The sequence below is a fragment of the Marmota monax genome, unplaced genomic scaffold (genome assembly GCF_021218885.2).
Source record: "Marmota monax isolate L192 unplaced genomic scaffold, Marmota_monax_Labrador192_F-V1.1 WCK01_AAM20220418_F8-fsc00031, whole genome shotgun sequence".
Taxonomy (NCBI): domain Eukaryota; kingdom Metazoa; phylum Chordata; class Mammalia; order Rodentia; family Sciuridae; genus Marmota; species Marmota monax.
Window position 1 is genome coordinate 18,704,801 of NW_026695197.1, and position 25,935 is coordinate 18,730,735.

At 37.6% G+C, this 25,935-nt stretch overlaps 1 protein-coding gene across 9 annotated transcripts in view; it reads right to left on the reverse strand.

The window, feature by feature from the left end:
• Positions 1-25,935, reverse strand: part of Dym (dymeclin) — a 357,093-nt gene that overhangs the window by 33,600 nt on the left and 297,558 nt on the right. For 7 of the 9 annotated variants that reach the window (XM_058573870.1, XM_058573872.1, XM_058573868.1 and 4 more), the window contains 2 exons: positions 20,982-21,095; positions 45-13,033 (listed from right to left, as the gene is read on the reverse strand). In XM_058573870.1, coding sequence (XP_058429853.1) covers positions 12,872-13,033; positions 20,982-21,095 — 276 coding nt within the window. In that variant the 3' untranslated portion in view covers positions 45-12,871. Of the gene's footprint in view, positions 1-44; positions 13,034-20,981; positions 21,096-25,935 lie in introns of those variants that run through there. The other 2 variants (XM_058573871.1, XM_046428286.2) reach the window with 1 other exon arrangement.

Here is a 25,935-nt window from a genome sequence, read left to right on the forward strand (position 1 = left end):
GTGAGATGTTAACTGGTCTGTTATTCTGCTCACCGTGTTGTACTATGTTTTTTTTTTTCATGGTCTTCCTCACTTGCTTTCAACAGTTTTGATGCTAATGTGCCTTGACTTGAGATTCTTTGTGCTATTCTGCTTGGTATTAGCATCTCATATCTGCACATTTCTGTCCTTTTTTCATTTGTTTTTTTTTAATTGTTTCTGTTGCTCAGTGAAGACATCTCATTTCTCTACTGAAATTTTCATGCATTGTAAACGTTTCATGCTATGAAAAAACTGAGGAGAGTTATAGTAGTCACTTTAAAATCCTCATCTGTTAGTTCTAACATCTGGTTCATTTTGGGATTGAACTTAATTGATTTTCTTTTATGTAGGGAATGTGTTCCATTTTCTTGATTCCTTGGATGTCAGGAAATTTTGGATTGTATCCTGAATAAAATTAATGTTAAGTTGTTGAGATTCTTGTCTAGGTTTGAACTGAAAGCATTTTTATTTTTATTTTTTTGCCATGCTGAGGATTGAGTGCTAGGTAAGTGCTCTACCACTGAACAAACTGTATTCTGAGCAGAAGCTCTTGACTCTATGCAGATCTTCTATCTTTAGCTGGGCTGCTTTATTTCTGTAGATATGTGGTTCAAAGTCTCGTTCAGAGACATGGCAGAGAGTGTTTAAGGATCCACTTTGACTCTTTTCTGGGATTCCTCCACTATTTTCAGAGTTCCTGGATTCTCAGCTTCTCTTTTCTGATTCTCCAGGTCAGGGAGGCTGCAACTTTTGCATATATACCCCATTTCTGCTGTAGGTGTCATGACTACAATAAGTCCAAGGCTAAAAGCCTCAGCCACAGGAAGTTTGATATTTTCCATCCCCAAGTGAACAATATAGTCTTCCCCAAGAGGCTTTCTGAATCTGTTCACACTTTCCAGCTTCAGAACTGCAACTCTGGTTTTAGTTCAGATTTCTGGTCTTTTAGTTGAGCTGCTTTTAGTCTGCTTCTTACACACAGTTGAGGTATCAGTCAGAGATCTAGACAGATATAGTTTGGGGATCCCTCCTCTGGCTCTTTCCCTTTGAGGATTCCTCTATTCTCTTGAGCATTCATGCTTTCTCAGGTTCACTTTTGTGGTTTCCTAGACCAGAAATATTAAGAGTTTTTCCATGTGAGCCCCTCATTACCATGCTGGAAACTATGCAGATTGTACTCAGCCCTAGGCCATGGAAAGAGAAATGTATTTACATAGCTTCCTACCTCCCCTCTTCTAAATGAGTATTAACTCACTGTAGAGTCTGCTTCTACTCACTCTCCAAGGACCTTCAGGTAGTTTTATGTTTTGTATTATTTGTCCAGACTGTTTTCTTTCTTCCCTCCCTCCTTCCCCCCCCTCTTTCTTTCTTCTTTTGATACAGGGGATTGAACCTAGGGGTGTTTAATCACTAAACCACATGCGAGCCCTTTTAATTTTGAGTCAGGGTCTTACAAAGTTGTTTAGGGCCTCCCTAAATTGCTGAGATTGGCCTTGAACTTGCCATCCTCCCGCCTTAGCAGGATTATAGGCATGTGCCACCATGCCTGGCTTCATAGCTGTTTTCTGAGGAGGTATTATCTGAAAGATGCTTAGATCATGATATCTGGAAGCAGAAAATTAATGCCCAAGCTGATTTTCAACCATGCTGCATTTATTCATTCAAGAATGGTTAATGATTGCTAGTCTGTGCAGGGTAGTGTATTATGTTAAGATGTTATGGGGAGATAGAAAAAGAAAACACACCAAGGAACTTGAAATGAAGAGAAATTAAAACATGCACATGCAAATGTACACATAAGGTAGCGTGGAATAAACCAGTACAAGATGGTAAAGAACAACTTGGAGACAAAAGATATAAGGGTTTTAGCCACGCCTTTGAAATGGATAGAATTTCAAAGGAGGGCAGGAAGTAGCACATATAAAGGCAAAGAGATGGAAAAATGCAAGCAATGTTTTCACAAGAATGCATGGCTCAGTGCACCAAGAGGAGAGGGCATGTCCAAGAGTGTGAAGGACATAATGACAGGGCACATGAATACATGGGTAAATACGAAGGGGGAATCTCCAGTGTTTGTCTACAGGCAGCTGGGGAGCCAAAACTGCTTCATGCTTAAAGTGGCATTTCCAGAAGCAAGAGGTAATTCTTAAGAAGCAGAAAATAAAATAGGACCACAAGGAGATATTTTTTTCTCCTTTTGGGTAAAAAAAGAAACTATGAAACACTGCTGATGAAAGCATAAACTAATACAACCATTTTGGGGAGCAGTTTGACACTGAAATTGAACATATGTATGTTATACAATCCACTCTTGGGTATACCATTGTTAATATAGCACTGTTTTCAGTATACAGAAACATAATAGATTTTTGTACACAAATCCTGTATCTAGCAACATTTTTAATTTTGGGGGTGGGTACATAGGATTGAATCCAGGGGCACTTAACCACTGAGCCACACCATTAGCCTGTTTTACCTTTTTATTTCGACACAGTGTCTTGCTAAGTTGTGAGGCTAGCTTTGAACTTGAATCCTTCTGCCTCAATCTCCTGAGCTGCTGGTTTACAGGTATGCAACACCATACCTGGCTCCAGCAACATTTTAAACTCATTTATTAGTTTCAGTAGTTGTGTTATGGAGTCCTTAAGATTTTGTACATATGGGATCATTTCACCTGCAAATAGACAGTTTTACTTCTTCATTTCCAGTGGGTACACATTTGATTTTTAAAAATTCTGTCTTAAACCACTGTTCAATGCTGAACAGATGTGCTGAGAGCAGACTCCTTGCCTTCTTCCTGATCCTAGAGGAAAAAGCATTCTGCCTTTCATTACCATGCATGATATTAGCTGTGGGTTTTTCACATATGCCCATTACCATTCCTATTTTTTTTTTTTTAATTTTAATCATGAAAAGATAAAACAGTTCTGTCTGCTAGCACACTTTTTCTGTAAAGGACCAGATAATAAATGTTTTAGATCTGTGAGCCATATGGTCTACATCACAACTACTGGACTTTGCTACTTTAGTGTGAAAGTATCATAAACAACATGTGAGTGGGTGGAGCTATGACCCATAGGACTTGGCCTGTGGGTCATCATTTGTTGGTCTCTGGTCTAATTAAGATGATTATGTGGTTTTGTACTTTATTCTGTAAATGAAGAATATTATATTATTTGATTTTTGAATACAAACCAAATTTTGCATTCCTGAGATAAACATTGCTTGGTCAAGGTACATATCCTTTGTGTTGCTGCTGCTGGTTTGCTAATATTTTATAAAAGATGTTTATGTCTGTTCATGAGAAGCATGAACATATATAAAGTTCATGGTCGGTACTTTTCTTCGATCTCTTTATCTGGCTTTGCTATCACGGCAATACTGGTCTCACTGAATGGGTTGGGGAGCATTCCTACCTCCTGTAGTTTCTGAATGATTTTGTAAAAGATTTATATTATTTCTTTTAAAAAACTATCTATAGGGCTGGGGCTGTAGCTCAGAGGGAGAGTGCTTGCCTAGCATGCATGAGGCATTGGGTTTGAGCCTCAACACCACATAAAAGCAAACAAAATAAAGGCATTCTGTTCATTTACAACCACAATAAACAAACAAACAAACAAATAAAGGTATGAGTTTGTTTAAAAGAAAAACTATTTATAAGTGAAGCTACATGAGCCTGTGCTTTTTCCTTATGGGAAGATTTTAATTACTAATTCTTTTTATTTTAACTTTAAAACTAGTGATGTTATCTATTCAGACTTTCTAATTCTTAAATCAGTTTTGATCATTTGCATCTTTCTAAAAATTGCCTATTTCATCTACAACGTTTAATTTGTTGGTTTAAAGTTGTTCTTAATATTCCTTTACATTTCTTTTTATCATACAGAGTCAATGATGAGATCCCCACTCTCAGTCTTCACTTTGGTAATCTGTGTTTTGTCTTTTTTGTGTGTTTACTCAAGGTAAATGTTTATTCATTTTATTGTTTTTCTCAAAAAAGAAAAAAAAAAAAAACCCAGATTTTGATTTCACTGATATTTTCTACAATTTTTCTTTTTATTTCATTGATGAGCTTTATGATTTCTACTCTTTTGTTTGCTTTGGGCTTAATTGTTTTTCTTCTTTTAGTTTCTTTTGGTAGAAGCTTAAATTATTTATTGGATTTATTTCACCCCAATACAAGTATTTTAAACTATAAATTTTCCTCTTAGCACCACTTGGAAGAACACCATAGTTTTGATATGTTGTGTGTTCATTTTCATTCAGATAAAAATGTTTTCTAATTACCTTGTGATTTCTTCTTTGATTCACTGAAAGTGTGTTGCTTAATTTTCTAATATTTGGGCATTTCTCAAACTTCTTTCCTTTGCTGACTTGTAATTTAATTCTGCTGTTGTCAGTGAACACATGTGTATGACTTCAAGCCTTTAAATTAATTTGGCTTATGACCTAGCATGTAGACTACCTCAGAGAGTGTTCCATTTGCACTTAAAAAGATTATATTTATTCTGCTACCACTGGGTAGAATGCTCTCTACCAGTCAGATCAAGCTGGTTGATGGTGTTGTTCAGGCCTCTATTCTTGCTGACTAACTAATTATTCTATTATTGAGGAACTGAAATCTACAACTATTATTTTTGGATTATCTCTATTTCTTTTCAATTTTGTAAGTTTTGTTTCACTTTGTATTTTTAGTAGCTCAGAATTTGAAGTAATCTGAATGTATGCCAACAGTAGAATGGTGAAATTTGAACTATTTATATGATGTCATATTAATGCATCAGAGGAAACAATCTATATAACAACATAAAGGTCTCTCATAGACATAATATTGAGTAAAAGGAAGTCGCAAAGGAAAATATAGTGCACTATTTCATTTATGAAAAGTTCAAAATTAGAAACTATGTTGTTTGGGAATATACATGCAGATGGTGGATGAAAAATAAAACGATTATCTACAAAGAAAGGACAGTGTTTATTTCTAGGGGGAGAGGGCATGTGGGGACTTCTGGGATGTTGGCAACATTCCATTCCTTGATAATAACACTGATCATACAGATATTTACCTTGTAGTTTCTCTTTTAAAAGTATATATCTATTATGTAGTCATCTGTATTGTGACATCTTTCTCAATTAAAAGAGTAAAAAAAGGGGGGTTATTTTTGTGGTGGTTCTGGGGATTGAACTCAGAGCCTCATTCTATGTGCATTATATCTGAACTGCATTCCCAACCCTTTTTATTTTTTTAATTTTAAGACAGGGTCTCACTAAATTGCCTAGGCTGGCCTTGAATTTGAGAACCTCCTGCCTCAGCCTCTTGAGCAGCTGGAATTGTAGGTGAGTGTCACTGTGCCTTGCTGGAGGTGGTTTAATTAGTAGAGGGAAACTTGACTATGTTTTAGATATGATGTTTAATCAGAAGCAAGTTATCATTCCTGTGTCTCAAACAACTTCTGAAATTAGCAATAATATATGTTCCTTCCAATTTGATTCTAAGACTATTGAACAACAGTATAATTTGATGCTGAATACATCACATATTTAACTTAACTAAAAAAAAAGCTGATTTAAGTTTTTTTTTTTAAAAAAAAAGTTCATATTTTAAGGTGTAATAGGATCATTTCTAGTTGGAAGAGCACATAAGAAACCTTTTTTTAAAAAAATATTTTTAGTTGTTGATGAACCCTTATTTTATTCATTTATTTATATGTGGTGCTGAGAATCAAATCCAGTGCCTCATACATGCTAGGCAAGCATTCCACCACAGTCCCACAAGAAATCTTTCTGATGAACAAAGATAATTTCTGGACACAAATAATTAAGCCTATGATTTGTCATTTTTAACATGAGAGTTTTTGTACAGTGGATATTTTTGAAGTGGGGCATGTTGTCTTTAAATTTTAATATTTTAAACTGTGCTTGGGGATTAAAAATCATATTATTATTTTTAAGTTTTCAAAATAGATTTGGTTTCTACTGATTAGAGTGTGCAGTGTCTTAAGTACTCCTACTGCCCTTGGAGCTCCCAGGCAAGAAATCTATAAAGAACCCGTATGTAATGAAGTCCCAGGAAAACAAAACAAAATTTCACATGAACTACTTAATCATCTCGTACTCACTTGGGCAATAATACTATTCACATTCTTCATAGAATTAGGCTAGATTTCAGGGCCTTGAATCTTTTAAAAATCAACAAATGCAGTGTACCAGGAAGTTTGAATCAGTTGATCAGATGTTCACCAGCATTCTCAGTGTGATTATTTATTTGTCAATCACTGCTACCTCCAATTTGCCTCAGAAAGGAAAATCATTAAAGAAAGTGACCTTATTCCTCCAAATGACCAAGTTTTCTGTATAAGGTATTACATTAGTATTTAAGACAGTGGACATTGTCTTTTTTTTTTTTTTTTTAAAAGTCTTATATCCCCTTCAGAGTTTTCAGAAACTTTTGGGCTATCTTTATGTTCAATTAAGAATACCCCTTCAAAAGTCACAAGAACCAAATACAATTATTTTCTTATTTTATCACTTAAAAAAGTATATATGAAAAAGCTGAATTGAGAATATAAATAAAATAAGCAGAACCATAGGACAAGTCATTATGTTCTGTTAGCTTTTCTTCTAATCAAACTAATTCATTATTCACTTATGCCTTGACATAAATAATTTTATAACTATCTGGTAACCATTAGTTTTGGCATACATTAACAGTTCAAAGTGTTTTGTAGGAATTGAAATAAATAACTCAAATGATCACTACATAGGCAATGAAACAGTCTCACTGACATTCATATAGTCAATCTCAGAACAGTTAAGGTTGGGACAGATGAATGATGATAAATGGCTCTGTCTTTTTAAATTACCATACTATATTCTTCTTCTTCTTCTTTTTTTTTTAAGGAAATTTTAGTTTGTGAATCACAAGTTTCTTTCCAAAGAAAACCCTATCAAAATTAATAGGGATTTAAAGATGAAATCACACAGAATAGTATTTCCTCAGCATTTTCCAGAGCTATGCTTGTATTGTGAACCTTACATTTCTTAGTCACTGGACTAGGTGCTATAGACTGAATGTTTATTTCCCCCAAATTCTTTGTAAGACATTATAATTTAAGACATTATAACAAATATCATCTTGATTGTTTATCAAGAATGGCCAGGTCAGGTGCACTGGCACACATCTGTAGTCTCCTCAGCTACTCAGGAGGCTAAGGCAGGAAGTTTACAAATTCAAGGCCACCTGGGTAATACAGTAAGACTCCAACTCAAAAAAGTGCTGGGGTATAGCTCAGTGGGAGAGCACTGGCCTAGTCTGCTGAGGCCATGGGTGCAATTTCAGTATCACTGAACAAACAAATAACAAACCTCCCTAAAAGTAAATATGGGACCACCCATGTGTTTAATGCAATTTCTTTTTTTGTATCTATATTTTTAGTTGTAGATGGACACGATATCTTTATTTTATTTATTTATTTTATGTGGTGCTGAGGATTGAACCCAGCGCCTCACACATGCAAGGCAAGCGCTCTACCGCTGAGCTAGAAGCCCAGCCCTGTTTAGTGCAATTTCTGTTATGTACGAGAAAGGCCTAACAACCTTGCAGTATTCCTTAAAGCAGTGGCATCTCAGAGATTACTCTATAACACAGCATATGGATACTGTGAAACCAAGAAGCTAACCTGGCATATTGTGAATGATTTAGGTTAAACAAATTGATCTAACTGTCAGAAGTGACAGGCATAGGCTCCTATCAATTTCTGTCAGGACCTAAGAACATGCATTCTCTACTCACATTGGAGAAGGTAGACAAAAGTCAATCAGAAAAAAGCACAATGTCTCTTTGCTAGACCTTCTACCATGCTCTGCACCTTCTGAGAAAGAACCAGAAATAGAATAAACTAAGATCACTTCACAAATTGATGCTAATAACATAAATCAGAATATTGCCCTCTGTTTGAACTATAATGAAATCACTATGAGCAAAAGCCAAGAGAACCCTGAGAAATATTAAAAATTTAGTAAGGCCAATTTACATAGGAACTATCTTCCTGATAAGGAGAACTAAAGCAGAAGTCCTCACATTAGGGTTTTGTAGCTATAAGAAAGCATGAGTGTGGAATATTATCACAGATTTAAATAACTATTCACCAGTTACATCTGAGCTTCTTTATTACATTTTGCCTTGGAAGATGACTCTTCAAGAGTCGATGGTGAATTCTTCTTCAAAGAATTGTTTTCAAAACAGTATTATAGACCATCACTCACTCAGTCAACAGGCCTATTCTTCCTTTTCTCTCCTTCCTGCCTCTTCTTTCCTCCAAAATAGCAAATATCAAAGTGTCCAGTATGTTCCAGATACTCCAGAACAAAATGTAAAGACCCCTGACCTCCTGGAGCTTATGTCATCTGGCAGGATTATAATAAATAACTTACAGTATGCTAGGTGAGAAACGCTATGTAAAAAGAAAAATATAGTAGGGTTAGAAGGACTGGAGTGCTGAAAGTGAAACAGAGCAGCCAGGGCAGGCCTCAGTGAGAGCTTCCATCTGTTCAGGTGAAGAAATCTGAAGTTAGAGCAGGAGTGAGGTGGGAGGTACCTGGAGGGGGACTGACCCAGGCACAGTTCCAGGGGTAGAGCTGCGAGGTTGTCTAGTGCTGTGCTTCTCCAGTTCCAGCAGGCAGCAGAACTGCCTGGAGGCCTGCTACAGTACAGGCTCCCACTGCTGGGTCCCAGCACCATATCTTCTGATTCAGCGGGTCTCAGGTGGGGCCTAGGAAATTACATCTCTAACAAGTTTTCAGGGGATGCTGATGGTCCTGGTGCAAGAATCACACTTTGAAAACCACTGATTTAATGCACTGTTTTTAACCTCTGAATCACTAAATGACAATTGATCATTAAATTAATTTTATAGACCTGCCCAGCAATTAAAAAAAAAAGAAATATCACAGTCCATTGGATTTAATGAGGGTAAGTACTGTTCTAAGAAATTTTAATATATAAATATATATAAATGTGCTTATTGCATCAAAGAATAAAAATTATTTTTTATTGGGAATGGCATTCACAAAGTTCGAAAGCCCATTAATGACTATTGTATCACTGAATGACAAAAGCCACATTAATTTGGCAGAGGGAATTGAGGAGTCCTACTGTTTCCATTGAGTACCAAGCTGATATTGCCTTGGGCCTTCTCTTCCACTCACTTCCTCTGCCTGGATTTCTCCTCTGCCTAGGATCTTTCCAAGACATAATATGAGTCGAGGTTCCTCTTTAACCTTTTCTGACAAGCCCTTCTCAATGACATCTCCATTCCTTCCTCCTGAACTTAACCTCTACACCCTTTATAACATTCACTTGATACATAGCATAAGCTGCCCTGTTTATATCTATCTGTCTGTCTATTTATCTATCTCTACCTTTTTCTTTTCTTATCTTTTTTGGTGTAGAGTTGGTATCTTTTTGTTCCCTCAATGATTCCCAGCAGTGCCCCGTTCAAAGTGGAGTCAAATAACTACCTGTGGGTAGAATGAACAGTCAAGCCACATCTGTAAATTATAATGTATTATTTATAAGATATAGGTTAATCAGAGATTTGACAGAGAAATGAAAGATATTTGATGGAGAGGAAGGAGGGCGATCCCAACAGGAGAAAGTTTTTAAGCAAGTCAATATTTAAGAAGCTATAAAAAAGCTTGGAGCTGATTGTGGTATAATCCCAGCAACTGAGCAGGCTGAGGCAGGAGGATTGAAAGTTTGAGGACAGCCTGGGCAACTAGCAAGACCCTGCCCTCAAATTAAAATTTTACAAAAGGGTGGGGGTGTAGCTCAATGGTGGAGTGTCTGCCTAGCATGGGCAAGGCCCTGGGTTTGATCCCTAATAATGAAAAACAAAAACAAAAACAAAAAAACATCACTTGAAATTTTAGAGTAACTTTCTATATTTCTCTTTGTGTAAATGAAGACAATGATGAAAGTACTCTAAAAAAGAGCATATAAAAATGAAGGCTTTAAAAGTCAGTGTGAAACTGGTTATCACTTTTAATTCCTATGATTTACCAAGGGTCTTAAGCAAATGAAATGTTAGGTTAATAGTAACTTTTAACTATCCCAAAGCTTCTTATTTATATGAAATAATTCCCCTTGAAAAGCATGACCTCACATTTGTGTATTTGAGTGTGTGTGTTACTGGGGACTGAATCCAGGGCCTCATACAGGCTAGGTAAGTGCTTTTCCACTGAGCTATACCCTCAGCCCTGGTAAAATTCTTAATCTTCATATGATGCAGATAGTTCACTAAACTGACAAAAAGAGGGAACCTGGGAACTATACATATTCAAATATGAGGTGGTGTGGTTGTGAACATGCATGCAATGTGATGAACTGTGTCCTGCCACCATGACATTCAAATTGTTCCACACTATGTGAAGTAGGAGCCAGGAGCTGCTATAGACAGACAGTGAGAACTTTGAGCTGCAGCTCCTAACTCGGTTCCCAGAGGACATACTGACTTTCTTTATTTCCTTCCAAACCCTAAAGGAGAAATAAGCAACTAAGGATTTCAGAGCTTGTTCTTTAAGTCTCTGTTTAAGCAGGAGGGTCCGGAAAAAATAATTACCTGGTATTGCCTTTCCCAGACTTCACGGAATACCAGTAAGAAGAGAATGTTTAGAATGATATTAATACTATTTACTCTGAGCAGCCAAGTTGTTTAACTATATAGACAGATTTATTCAGAGAGTATATATTCCCACACAGGATATTCTACAAATATTTTAGAAGACTATGTCAAATAGTGTTTGATTGAAAAATATTTTATTTGGTTGAGAGTCAGTTACTATGCCCTGGGCTTCCAGATTTTAATGTTTACTTGCCCCAAAGTAGAAGAATAATTCTTCTACAAATTTGGCTGTAGGTCTATAGTGCTAGGGAAACATCAAAAACTTTTCACTCATCTGCTTCAGCTGACATTAGCTTGGCAAATTCATGAGTAAGGGGCACTGTGATCCTCTTAACGACCCACAAGGTACCCAGAAAGAACTCTGAATTTTTTGGTATTTAATTTACATATTTCAAGAAAAGTGAATCAATAAGCATACACTATTCTGCACGTTCATAGAGAGCTCACTAGAATAGCATTTTCAATTTAAAACTAACTCTTTCATTAACTCACATACAAAGCTGCTATTATATACCCAACAATTATTTTATCAGTATATATTAGTAAACTAACCCAAAAGACTATAATGTGCTCTCATGTGGTGTAATACAAACATTATTCAACACACAGCTTGGATTTTCAATTTTAGATATCATAGTATTCTGTGAATTAAACCCTAGAGGTTTTAAGTGATTCATTTTATTATAAATACTCAATCCAAAAAGATGATTAAAATAATTGAGATAAGGCTTGATTGTAAAGATAAACACAGCCTTTTATTCTAGAAACATCTGTGGTAATAATATGCTACCATTTAAACCAACTGAGGATGACTCACCATCTGTGAGTAGATGTAATTTTAGTTTCCTTTCCTAGTACTGGTGATAGTTAGTTATTTATTTTTTTAAAGGCGGAATCATCCATCTTCTGTCCTTTTGCATCCATGGAGTGAGATGGGAAGCTGGGATCAGGAGTACAATTTCTTAATGTGCTTCAGAACAAAATTAACTCACTCCTTTAAGGGAATTACTCATGACCTTGCTCTCAGCAGAATCTTACTCTAAAGTTAACTTTTCTAGGACCTCTCAAAGATCAATTAATTTCTTTATTTAGTCATAATACTAAAAAACAAAGTGTTATATTTTTAATTACATGCCACTATCTCAAAGATAATAGGTGCTTTCTGAACATGGTATAATAAATGAACAGCACATTAGTATTCAGGCATGTTGCCTGCACACTATAATTCACTTCACTTTAAGGTCAGCGTTAAAGTTAACTAACTACAAGGTTAATCTTCAGTATCTACTGTGGCCCACAGAGGGGCTCTTGGACCCAAAGTGTTCATTAAAGGAATTAGAAAATAAATCTGGAATTGCAATAAGTAGAAAATATGGGACAAGGACGTAGTGAGAGATATGTCAAAGATAAGAGCAAAGATTTATCGAAGAGATACAGGGCTAGGGCTGTAACTCAGTGGTAGAGTGCTTGCCTGGCACGTGTGAGGCACTGGGTTTGTTCCTCAGCACCACATAAAAATAAATAAAGTAAAGATACCGTGTCCATCTACAACTAAAAAAATAGAGAGCTACAAAAGGAAAAAGTTCCAGTATTTATATGGTAGTGAAGTTGGAAAGCATTTCAGCTGTCAGAAAGAGAGGGAGATGGGAAGGGGTGGGCGTACAAGGTTCTAAGAAGGTGGTGACCTAATGCACACACAGCTCTTGGTTTCTAAAGAAAACCAAAAAAGGAACTGGACTTATTGGGGCAGCAGCGGTTGACTTCAGAGCTGAGCTCGAGGTGGGGAAAATGCAGGGTTACTACGCAGCATCCTGTGGTGTCAGGAAGTTAGTTCTCAAACAAGATGGGGACATGTAGAATGCCAGGGGAACCAACCTGGAGGAGTCACACTGGCCAAAGCTAGAACAACCTGAGCAACAAAATAAACAGTGCTAAAATTGAGTTATAACCCATGGAATAAAATACAAAATCATCACTAAGTAAGTACCACAGTAGTAAGGTATTATTATGTAGGTGAGATCCACCCATGATGATAAAATCAGTAGGCAAAACTGGGAGAAGACACAGCATCCCAGTAAAGACTCTAAGTATCAACACCAATGTATTTATCATTGACAAAGGGAAAGACAGTCACTTTTCACTGGAGAAGCTTGGAGACAGCACCTTAATCAAATAATCAAAGACAATCTCCCAGTCACAAGACATGCTGCCCTCACACACCTCTTGATGATGCACTGAGGACACATTGCTTCTGTGATGTTTTGCCAAATATGCTTAACTTCAGTAGATTGATGAGAAAACATCAGGAAAAACCTAAATTGTGAGACATGCTGGAATGCAAAAAAAAAAAGGGCATCAAGAGAGTAAAAATGACAAAATTCAAGAAAGGTCTGAGTTAACAGTATTATGTTAATACTAATTCGGAGGTTTCCATCACTGTACTACAGCTACACATGCTGTTAACATTAGGGGAAGCTCGATAAAGGGTTTGTGTGAACTCTATTAAATATTCTTACAACTGGTGCCTACAACATACAGGGAAGGACAGAGAAGTTAAAATTCCATAGAGGATGGTGAAATAAAATTTGAAAAGCAGGTCTAGAGATTGAAAATTTTGGGGCTGGGGATGTGGCTCAAGCTGTAGCGCGCTCGCCTGGCATGCGCGCGGCCCAGGTTCGATCCTCAGCACCGCATACAAACAAAGATGTTGTGTTTGCCGAAAACTAAAAAATAAATATTAAAAAAAATTTTCTCTCTCTCTCAAAAAAAAAAAAAAAAAAAAAAAGAATGGGATGGATTCAAACTAAAAAGTTTCTTCTCAGCAAAAGAAACAATTTGTGAGGTGAATACAGAGTCTACATCTCGGGAGCAAATCTTTACCCCTCACACATCAGATAGAGCACTAATCACTAGAGTATATAAAGAACTCACAAAGCTAGACACCAAAAAAACAAGTAACCTAATCAATAAATGGGTCAAGAACCTGAAGAGACACTTTTCAGAAGATGATGTACAATCAGTCAACAAACACATGAAAAAATGTTCATCATCACTAGCAAGAGAAATGCAAATCAAAACCACTCTAAGATTTCATCTTACTCCAGTCAGAATGGCAGTCAGAACTGTGGAAAGCAGTAAGGAGATTTCTTGGAAAATTGGGAATGGAACCACCATTTGACCCAGCTATCCTTCTCCTCGGTCTATACCCAAAGGACCTAAAAAAAGCATACTACAGGGACACAGCCACATCAATGTTTATAGCAGCACAATTCACAATAGCTAAACTGTGGAATCAACCTAGGTGTCCTTCAATAGATGAATGGATAAAAAAAAATGTGGCATATATACACAATGGAATAAAACCATGGCATTTGCAGGTAAATGGATGGCGATAGAGAAGATCATGCTAAGTGAAGTTAGCCATTCCCAAAAAACCAAACGCCAAATGTTTTCTTTGATATAAGGAGGCTGATTCACAGTGTGATAAGGAGTGGGAGCATGGGAGGAATAGACGAACTCTAGATAAGGCAGAGGGGTTGGAGGGGAACAGAGGGGGCATGGGGTAAATAATGATGGTGGAATGTGATGATCATTATTATCCAAAGTACAGGTATGAAGACATGAATTGGTGTGAATATACTATGTATACAACCAGAGATATGAAAAATTGTGCTCTCTATATATGTAATAAGAATTGTAATGCATTCCTGCTATATATAAATAAAAAAAAGAAATTAAAAAAGTCTTAGTTTTACTATTATTAGTAGAGCTTAAGCTCTCAAATTTATTGAAAGTTATAGTTCAAATTTACTGACAAGCATTTTAAGAAGCAGTCTTAATATTGAAAGGCTGGTACATTATGCAAAACAGTACAGAGGTTCCTCAAAAAACTAGAAATAGAACTACCATATGATCTAGCAATCCCGGTACTGAGTGTGCATCCAAAGAAACAAATCAGTACGTTGAAGAGACCTTTGCACTCACGTTTACTGCAGCACTATTCATAATAGCAATGGAATCAACATAGGTGTCCAAAGATGGACAGATGGATAAAGACAATGTGGTACATATACAATGGAATATTATTCAGTAATAAAAATAAAACATTCTGTCATTTATAGTTAATGAATGAAACTGGAGGAAACTATGTTAAGCGAAATAAGGCACAGAAAGACAAATACTACATAGTCTCACTTGTAGGTGGAAGTAAAAAGTTGATCTCAAAGAAGTAGAGAATAGAACAGTGGTTACTAGAGTGTAGAAAGGATGTGGGGGTAATAAGGGACTGAGAGTGGGTGGGTTAACAGATACAGGGTGCAGGTGGATGGGAAAAATAACTTCTAACATTCTGTTACACAGTAGGGTATCTGTTGTTGGCAATGATTAATTATTTCAAAATAACTAGTAGAAAAGATTTATATGTTCCCAACACCAAGAAATGATAAATGTCTGAGGTGGTAGATATGCTAATTACCCTCATCTGATCATTATACCTTTATACACGTATTGAAACATCACAATGTACTTCATACAATTACTATGCATCAATTTAAAATAAAAAGATACTAAAAATAAAATAAAAGGGCTGCTGCCAGCTTTTTTTTTTTTTAACCATTCATTTATTTATCTTGGGTTTCAATTTGTTTAAAGGACATATTCTTCCAGTGTGAGATTATTCTCATTGAAGGAGATAAGAGAACCAAATTAGAATTAAAAATGGGGGAATGCATAAATCAATCAATCAATCACGTAGTAGCCTTCCTGTGCTGAAGACCCAAAGCTTTTGGGTTCCCCACTAGAGGATCAAAATCCCTTTCCAATTTGAGTCTTCTGACGCTGTTGTACAAGTTCATGCCACTCCATTGCATCTGGCCTCCACACGCTGCTCCTTCTGTCTTTTGTACACATCCTTTCAAAAAGCCCACACTTGTCTGGGAGTGGCTTTACTACTTCTCATGCTGCTTTACCACTGTCTCTACATCCTGTGCCACAATTTAAGGGGCAACTTAAACACGCTCCTCCCTGTCTCATGCTTTCCCCTGTGGGCAGGTTCTGGAAGCCTGAACCCTACCTTTCCCATCTTATCTCCAGCAGGGCATGGGACTGGATTGTAGCAATGAGAGGAACTTATATTTTGGAAGGTGGAAAAAGAAACCTGGGTCTGGTCACAGTGGTGGGCAGGACTGCGGGCGTCAGCAAAAGCTTAGTGTCTTCCTGCAGACCTCCACTTTGATGGTGACATTCCTGCCACTTCTGATTTACTGGCTATCAGCAGTGGTTTTCTTTCAAATTTGCTCCCCAGTCCTTTCTGTGATTTTAAATTCTTCATTAATTTGACTGTTTGAAATCAGAGGTTTTATTTCCCTGACAGGTTTGGTAGCAAAAAACAGAAGCTACTTTATACCAGTCAAACGTAAGGGATTTATGTGTGAAACAGACTGATACAGTTGTTGGGAAGGGTGCGACAGCCGATGGTGTTACGTTCTTAAGAGCGCACTGCAAGTGGCTGCAAATTCTCAGCATCTCTCAGTTTCTCAGCCATCAATACCCTGGGCCAGCTATCCCACCAAGAGTGGGGCTATATTTGCATCTAGGATGTTTCCCGAAGGTTCAAGTGCGCTTGTGTTAAAGGCAGTCCCAGTTCATGGAGTTATTGGGAGGTAGTGGCAACTTTAAAGAGGAGGGGCTTGGTGGGAAGTCTTTAGGTTATTGGGTGTGTGCCTTTGAAGGGTATGGCACGACCCTGGCTCCCTGTTACTCTATTTTGCTCCGTGGCTCAAGTTGAGGTGAGCAGTTCTGCTCTGCCGAATGTGCTTCTGTAATAATATGACGCTTTGTCACAGGTCCCAAGCACTGGAACCAAATGATCATGGACTGAAACTTCTGAAACCATGAGCCAACATAAATCTTTGTCAGTTGACTAGTTCAGTCATTTTATTACAGTGGCAAAAATCTGACTAACACAGCAGGTAAGGGCAGGGCTGACTCTGGAGAATAATGGCTTTTCTTTTTCTTTTGCCCTCTAAATCTCATGCAAGTACCTCTCTTTGGCAGACTCTAACCTAGATTGACGAAGAGGACTCTGGGAAATGTAATCATCTTGGCCCCTCCTCTGTAACAGAGAGACAGGAGAAGGGGGTGACAGCGATGCACAGATGATACAAGTTACTCTAGTACAAATGTATCTCTCATATTTGTTTGCACAAAATAATCAGTTAAGTGTATGTTAAGATTCCCCTCACCCCCTAGTTTTCTATCCTTCTTGAATCACATTTTTTTTTCTCCTTGTTATGAGCTACACACAACTTAAAGCAATCTGTCTTTCTTCTAGCACACAGGTCTGTCATCTGTTATTATAAACTGAAAAGTGAATTCTTTGTAATATAAATCTGCCCACAGTCACAGCTTTTTCTCATTGTTTTTTTGCATTTTCTGAGAGCAATAACAGTCATCAAAATTTATGCAGTTCCCCCTTTGTGGAGAATGACAATTTTAGTTCATGCATAGACAAAATTAAACTCTTAGGAATGGAAAAATCCTTAGCAGCAACACAGTTGGATTTCCCAACCAGTGTTTGAATCTTTATGATCAGAATGGCAAAGAACAAGAAGTATATGTGCTCCTTGCTTTGTGCTCTTGCTGCCAGTGGCAGGGCTTGGTAACACACCTCAGTACTTTTCCCGTTAAACCTGAATTGAGCTTTAGAATACTCTTCTATCACTGTCCTCCAGCTAGCACCAAAAGGTAACAGCTGCATTCAAGATGGAACCTATTCACCTCCCTGCCAAGTGGCTATCAGTCTGTTACTTTCACACTCCAGTGAGAGTGAACACATCACTTCCCCAAACTTGCTCATTCCATCTGTAGAAAGTTCTTTATTATTGGGATGGAAATGTGTGCCCCTGTATGTGGCTTCCAATCATTTGTCCTAGTCCTGCTCCCTGAGAGCACATATAACAAGACCAAATCTGCTTCTATAAACAATTCTTCCAGTACTTGGAGACAAGTCTTTTCTGCTTGAATCTTTTCTTCTCAAGGCTAATAACAATAGTTCAAGTTCCTGAAATCAGTCACTCCTTGTGTTCTTTTACAATTTTGGTAATCATCTGAAAGTTTCCCAACTGGCATTCACTAAGTTTTCTCTGACGAGTCTCCAACAGACAGCCTGTCTACCCTAGCAGTATATGGCTGAGCCCCACAACACCTAGCAAACCAGGTGTATCCATGACACATCTGGCTGACCAACCTCTGAAAGTTTTCTAGATTGTCTTCAGGGTATCCTTGAGACCATACAGACCAAGTTCAAATTCACTTTCGTCAACGGCTTTTCCAGTGCTCAACCAGTTCTCTAACCCTCTGTCAGAACTTAGGTTGTTCTAGCCACCGAATGGAGGTTTTGTAACCAAGGCAGATGGCAGCTCTCTTCTAGGGCGCCTGAGTGCTCTCCCCTCCCCTCCAGACATTTCTTAGATGAATTCTGTTGGTACTTCCACTTTTAGCACCATGGTCCAAGACAAGTAACAGTCTTCTAACTAGTTTGTTTCTCAACCCAGCAGCTAGAGTGATTCTATTAAATTTCTATTAGTGATTCATATAATTTGTCTTCTCAAATCTTACAAAGTTTCCCATTTCATTCCAGAAAAAAAAAATCCCAAAAACAAATTACTAAAATAGTCTAAAGGCCTCATTGTGTGATGTGTGCCCCTCCTTGGTCCCCTGTCAGCTCTGTACACCCATTTCTCCTCTCGCCCAGCTCTCACTGTGCTGTCTCCTTGCCCTCTCCATTATGCCCAGCTTCCTCCTGCTGAAGGAGCCCTTGAGTGGCTCTCTTACTGTGGTGTCAGCATATTTAATTCCCTCATCTTCTTATATTTGCCAAATGTTGCCCAGACTATTCTCTCACCACACCCTCACTGATACGCCCACCCCTTAATCTGTTCCACATTTCCTTCTAGTCCACAGCACTCACTGTGCTCTAACACACCAGACTGTTACTTTTCATGCTTGCTTACTGTCCACCCCTTTCTGCTGGATGGTGAGCCGTGTAAAGGCATGACTCTGGTCACTTACATAGCCCAAGCACCTACAGCAATGGCTGTCACAGAGCAGATGCTTGAGGATTTATTCAGTGTTGATGGGACCCTTGGTAAGCTTAAAGCTAACACATCAAGTGACTTTATTTCACTGGGCTCTGCCTCAGACAAAAGCCCTCCAGCCAGCCGTCCCCTCCTATACTCTTGTCCTCTACTACTTTGTGCCTTATCTCCCCTGCCCAATCTCTTATTTCTTCCCTCTCTCCTACACTCCATGGTTATTTTTTTCAAGCCTGTTTTACGCCCTCATCCTCATTCTTGCGCTCAATCCTTCACCCTTATCTCTTCTTTGATTGTAGGGCTCTACTCAGCTCTACTCCTGATCCCCTGAGCTTTTCATACTCTATATTCTTAAAGTCTGGAAATAGGGTTGGTGACCTTTTTGCTTTCTTTGTTTCTTCCTATTTCTCTTTTACCCTTAAGTAAAATACAGGCTGGTAGCAGCCGCTTCTCTTCCTTGAAGCTGTCCCCCACTGACTTCTAGGTGGCTGCCCCATAACTTCTAGTTCTTCACCAACAATCATGCTTTCATCCACATCCATACCATCTCAGTCCCTCATACTCATGGTCAATCCAGACCATGTTATTACCAAAATCTGCCTCACTTTTGAAATCACAGTCTAAATACACTTCTCTCTAATCACAATCTTTCTTTACTTCCACTAAACAAATTCTTTAATCTTAGAAAATCTTCCTTCTCCCATCTCCTCTGCATTATCCTTCTCTGACGGCCTCCTGATATTTCACTTCTTTCTTGACTAAGCTTAGATGCCAAGATCCATCACTTCCTGGGAAGAGCCACTCTAATCTTCATGGATTTTTGCTCCGGTTCATATGGCATAATGCAAACAAATTGAAATAGTGCAAAACCCCAAAACCAACACTCCAATGTCTTAGTTTATGTAAGAATGGGAATATATTTAGAAAATTGTCAGGAATAGAATAATGTGAAAGCTGAAGGATCCAGTGAACTGTTTTTATGCTATTAGTACATGTGGTGCCACTTATTGATCCACAGAAACATCTGCCATTTTTGCTCAGGACTGTGCAAGTCTCACTGCTGTTTATGTACAGGGGAGCTTCTGTAAGTGATTAAGATGACTAATGTGCTGTTATTTTACAAACTCTGTTATTATAACTGAAAATATTTTTATAACCTACAATAATATCTCTCAAGCTTTCATGAAGCAATGGTTCTAGTGATAGTACAGGAAAACACAGCCCCAAACAGCACTATGGAACAGAAGTTGGTTGTGATAAAACACAATGAAGAAGGCCAAACATCCACTAGGTTGATAATTTGGGAGAAAGCACTCTACAAAAATTAGATCTAATGAAGGACAAACATAGTGAGAAGTATTAAAATAAAATTATGTTTCAATATTATTCATTCATACTTCTCCCAAAATAGCTTCTTTATATTTTTTCTTATGGGAAAGTTAGTCTTAAAGAATGAATTTCAAATCATGAGATCACTTCAGGAATACATCTATCACACATATGTAAATGTCTTTCCCAAATCCAGCATTTCTCATACCTTTTCCTTGAAATGCTTTCTTTCCCTTGCTATAATGCTGGCATACAGTAAATAGCACAGTAATTATGAGCACAGGCTCTGTAGCCAGACTTCCTGGATCTGAATCTCCCAGCTTAATAATTTTCCAGTTGTGTGTCTTTGACTAGGTTTCTTTGCCTCTCTCTACATCTGTTTCCTCATCTGAAAGACTCAGATGATAACACTGCCCACTTCAAAGGGCTGTTGTGAAGACAGAATGAATTGATGTAGGTGAATAACGTGAAGCTCTTGTGACACTGAGCAAACACTGAGGAAGGATTAGCTACTGTGGTAACTGTCATCATTGCTACCTTCCCATCAACACTTGATACTTTTACACTAAATTTGCTTAATTGGGTTTAAAAAATAAGGTGCTTCTCTGTTAATGGTATATGAATTACTCACAGGATATACAGGGATACTCACAGGATGTGCTGTGGTATCCTTCTTTTGCTGTTTTCTTTTGAAAAGCTGCAGGAACGGTCAGCACAATTCTGAGTATCAGTACACAGAAGAGTGGGGAATACCTGGCCTTTCTAGCACATGTACTGGGTCAGTGGTACAATTCCAAGTAGAACTTGCTTAGACGATGATGTGATGATGTTACACCAAGTGTCATGGCCATCTTACCTTTAGTCTGTCTTTGGGCAGTGCAACAACCCCTTGCTTAATGATCTCTAAGACCCTCTCCACGGAAAGCTCAGCTCCAGCTTGTAGCAACCTTGAGCTAAAGAAGGTGATTACCTGCAATACAAAGAAAAATTTTTTCCAACAAATAGTTTTAAGAAATATATTTTCAGTAGATGTCTTCCCACATGGTAGTCGACACTGTGTTTACTTGATCCTGCCTTCCTATGTGCAGTCCTGTCTTTCTTAGGGCTTAATGACTACATCAGGACCAAATCTGAACACCAGGGTTGATTATTCATTCTCTGAATTGAGTAGCTTCCTAGATTCTACTCTTTCTTGTGCTGCCCCATGCTGTATTTGTATTTCATTTAGAGAGCAGCACCCAGGAGATGGTGGGAAAAGAAAGCTCAGTCTAAAAACCTGTCACTTTTGAAGCTTAACAGGAGGTCTCAGAACAAGACTTAATAGGATAGGAATTTTAAGTTAATGGCTAAAATGATGTTTTGGGGATTATCTGTTAAATTTAATTTATCCATATCACTCTCATCCCTGATCATCAGAGGGAATCAACGGCAAGCTGTAATTACTCTTGTTTCATGTCACAGCACAACATCAACTATGTAGCAAGACCCTAACATAGTAGTATTCTCGGAATAACATCTAAATATTTGTCATTAAAAACTAAGAGAGGCTGGAGATGTAGCTCAGTGGTAGAATACTTGTCTAGCATGTGATAGGCCCTGCATTTAATCTCCAATACTGCCAAGAAATAAAACAGAGCAAAACAAAATAAACAAAAATGAAACAAAAAACCTAAAAGAATGCCATAACTTTTTAACAAACCATGTTTAAAACCACAACATTAACAAATCAAGAAGACTTATGTTGGACCTGGTGGCACATGCCTATAAACCCACCACTTGGGAGGCTGAGGCAGGAGGATCACAAGTTTGAGGTCAGCCTCAGCAAGTTAATGAGACCCTGTCTGAAAATTTAAAGAAAAGCAGAGGCGGGGAGGAGGCGGCGGCGGCGGTGGCTGGGAAGGTAGCTGAGTGGTAAAGCACATTCTCAGTAACATCCCAACCCCCAACCAAAAGGCCACTTCTGACCCTTTTTATTCAGGCGAGTATTCAGGTGTTTATAGTCAAATATGCAAAAATATAAAACTTTGTTTTTAAAACTGAACTTTCCCTTTTATATGTTTTCTATTTTATAGGTAAAATGCATTAAAAGCAATACTTGGCAAACGTTTTAATGTTTTCCTTTAAAGTGCTCTTCTAAATATTATTATAGCACACAGGACTATAACTTTTAACTATTCTGTGGAGAGAGTGCTATATTACATGAATGCCATTGAAATGCATTTGCTCTGCAAAGAAAAGACATCCAGGGGAGCAGCACCATCTCCAAGCCTAGGCCTCACAACTTAGGTAATCAGCAAATACAAAGGCAGGTGATGGCTGGCTACACCACTTTTCATTCTAGATAAATCACTGTTTTATCTCAAGCAAATTGTTGGTATCAGCTCCTTCACAAATTGCTGATTTTGTCCAAAACAGTTTGGTTGTGCTTCTATGCTTATGAGTCTTATTTTTCCCAAATCAGATTTTAAATTTCTTTTGGTATTCTGAGATTAAAATTCTGTTTATGGAGTTTAGAGGTACACAAAATGATTTTTAACATAGTGAATAAATTTTCGAAGAAAGACACAAATAGGAAACACATTGCAATAATTCCGCTAAAATCCTATTTTAAGATACGCTACAAAGATGTGAAATAAACGCTTCCCTTTTGTGTAAATATCCTCACAGGTTTTATTTTTAAAATCTTAAATCTTATAAATGGAGTTCATAACCCACTTGAATCTAATGTATGAAATATGATATGTCAAGAGCTTTGTAATGTTTTGAACAACCAATAAAAAAAAAAAAGGAAAAAAAAAATCTTAATCTTATTTCTTATTTTTTGAGATAGGGTCTTGCTGTGTTGTCCAGGTTGGCTTCAAACACTCTTGCTTCAGCCTCCCAAGTAGCTAGGATTATAGGTGCTTGTTACCATAATCAGCCTTATTTTAAATACAAACAATTTTCTGAGAAAAACATTGGTTAACCATATAAAGTACCATTTTTGTTGGTTAAAAAAAAAAGAGGCTACATATTGATAATTTCTTACAGTTTAAATAAATACCTGTGCACAAAATTCTCTTCTTTGATCAAAAAATAGTAGAGTAGGAACATATTTGTTAAAAACACATTCTAAAAAATGAAAAAATATCAGTGAAATAGTAGACATCTGTTTTAGGCTTACAAAATGATTTTCTTTCTAATATTTACTAAAAGCTGAGATTTTGCTATTGGATGATGTTTAGCTTATAACAATGGAGACAAGGGATAAGTTCCCATATATGTCTGATCATCAAAGGTGGCCGGGAAGCTTGTGGAACACGGATCCCAGAGCCTAACCAGAGGCTTTCTATGTCGTTCTCTCCAGGAGATTTTGACCATTAGCCAGAATCTAGATCAGAGGTCTTAAACTTCTGATTAAATATGTCTATAAGTTAAAAAAAAAATGAGGTACTTGCAATATATATGTTCTAATTATTTATGAATTGTGTAATACAGTATAGCATTAATGTTTCACATATCATATAATATATATAAAAGAATAAAGAGAATGAGATAAAGACAAAATAAACTAATTTTAAAGACACTTAACTAATGATTAAAAAACATTTTTTTGTACTCATTAAAATATTTTAAAAATTAATTTGTGCCAGGTTCGACAGGAAGATTGCAAGTTTGAGACCAGTGTCAGCAACATAGGGAAATCCCGTCTCAAAAAAAAAAAAAAAAAAAAAGCTGGGGGTTTAGCTCATTGGTAGAGAGCCCCGTGGTTGCAGTCCCCAGTACCACAGAAAGAAAAATTATCTGGATAATTGGCTATCATATATTTCGCTAATCACAAAGGCTTCACATTATCATCAGCAAGCAAAGTATATACTCACAGTAAGACACATTGTTTATTATTGTGGATGCAAACCCGTAATGGAAATAGTCTTCCTGATAATGTTTATGGATCCATTTCTTGTGAGATTATGTGGGTTTGTCACTGCTTCCACCTTGAAACATGGTACCTGCTCTAGGAGGAGGGGGATGTCAGCTCTACCACTGTCTTCTGTCGTGTACTGATATTATTACTGTGCTACCTTCAGTCTGGGAGGCAATTACCAGGAACGCAATACACAATGAACTGTAGAGGAGTGACAAGGTGAGAGCCCATGTGCCAGGCTGCGTGCTGACTCTCTCCTCTCTCTTCCCTCAGGGCACCTGGAGCTCTGGAGTTGATCCCTGGTGTGTTGTCTGTGCCAATACCATCAGTAAAATGAAATCTCTTTATTTTTAAATGAACAAATAAAGCGTTGGCATATTCTTGCCCTGCTTCTCTGGTGCATCCATTTACTCAGGAGATTGATGATCAAGATAACAAAATGCCCATAATCAGAGCTGAGGGGAACACATGGCATTCATACCTTGGCAGACATTATGAGCCAACAACAGAGTGAGTACTCACATGTCACATCACCAAATAACAAAGTGATGAGATGACAGTCCTGTTTTGTTCCCTCTGTGGCCTACAATGAGTTGCCTCTAAGCCCCGAGCAGTTTACACCCCACCAGGAGACTTGCAGAGGGGGCATGAGGCTTAGGTTCTAAGAAGACTTCTTCTTTCAAACTCTCATTTGTATATTTTAAAGCTGACATTCTAATGTTTTTGCATTCAAATTGACACTATTTTAGCAAATGATAAAACTACCACTTCCAGAAGGGAAGTATAATTTATACATCAAGAAAGAAGAAAACGGGGCTGGGATGTGGCTCAAGCGGTAGCGCGCTCGCCTGGCATGCGTGCGGCCCGGGTTCGATCCTCAGCACCACATACAAAGATGTTGTGTCCGCCAAATACTAAAAAATAAATATTGAAAAGTTCTCTCCCTCTCTACCTCTATCTCTCTCACTCTCTCTTAAAAAAAATAAATAAAATAAAAAATTTAAAAAAAAAAAAAAAAAAAAAAAAAGAAAGAAGAAAACGAACCTGCACTGAATGTTTACTATGGACCATGGGCTCTACGTACACTATTTATTTCATTTTTACAGAAATTTTATGAGGCTGATAAAAAAAAAAAAAAATCCCTGTCCTACTGAGGAGTAAACAGGATCAGTGACAGATGAGGGGCCAGAGTCCCGCCCATGTCAGGAGCAGAACAGCACTCAGGTCTGGTATACAGCAATTTTTATGTAACAAAATGGAGCACAGGCTTAATTAGGATTTTTCATTGAACTATATACCAGGCTTCCTGCCCCCCCCCCCGCCCCCCCAATGTATTTTGAGACAGGGTCTTGCTAAATTATCCAGGCTGGCCTAGAATTTGCAGTCCTTCTGCCTCAGTCTCCTGAGTAGCTGGAATTACAGGTGATGTACCAGGCTTAGTAGTTGTTATTTTTATTTTTTTTAAAACAGAAACATTTGAGCTAAAAGGTGTAGGTGCTTAGCCAAAAAATTCAGATAGAACTAGAGTGAAATACCAGCAAAGACTGTGAAAAAATTCACCCAAGGATATGAACTTGTATTTCCTACGCCCAGTTTAGAATTTTACATGCATAGTAACTTTAGTGATGATGACTACAACAGATAATATGGTTTTTATAAACTTGCATAGCAACTGTTAAGAATGTTCAAATGGATAAACTTTTTTCCTCTGAAAATGTCTGCACAAATATATAGCAACAGAAAAAAAATAAAACCTTCAGCTAAAATGGGAATGAGTGCTTTGTTAGTGTGACTCAAAGGAAGGTACTTTTCTATGGTGCGTGCTTCATGACTTTCTCCACCTGCCCTACTTGTCTGCAACTCATGAAATCCAAGTATAGCAAGTTACCTCCCACTATGCTATTAG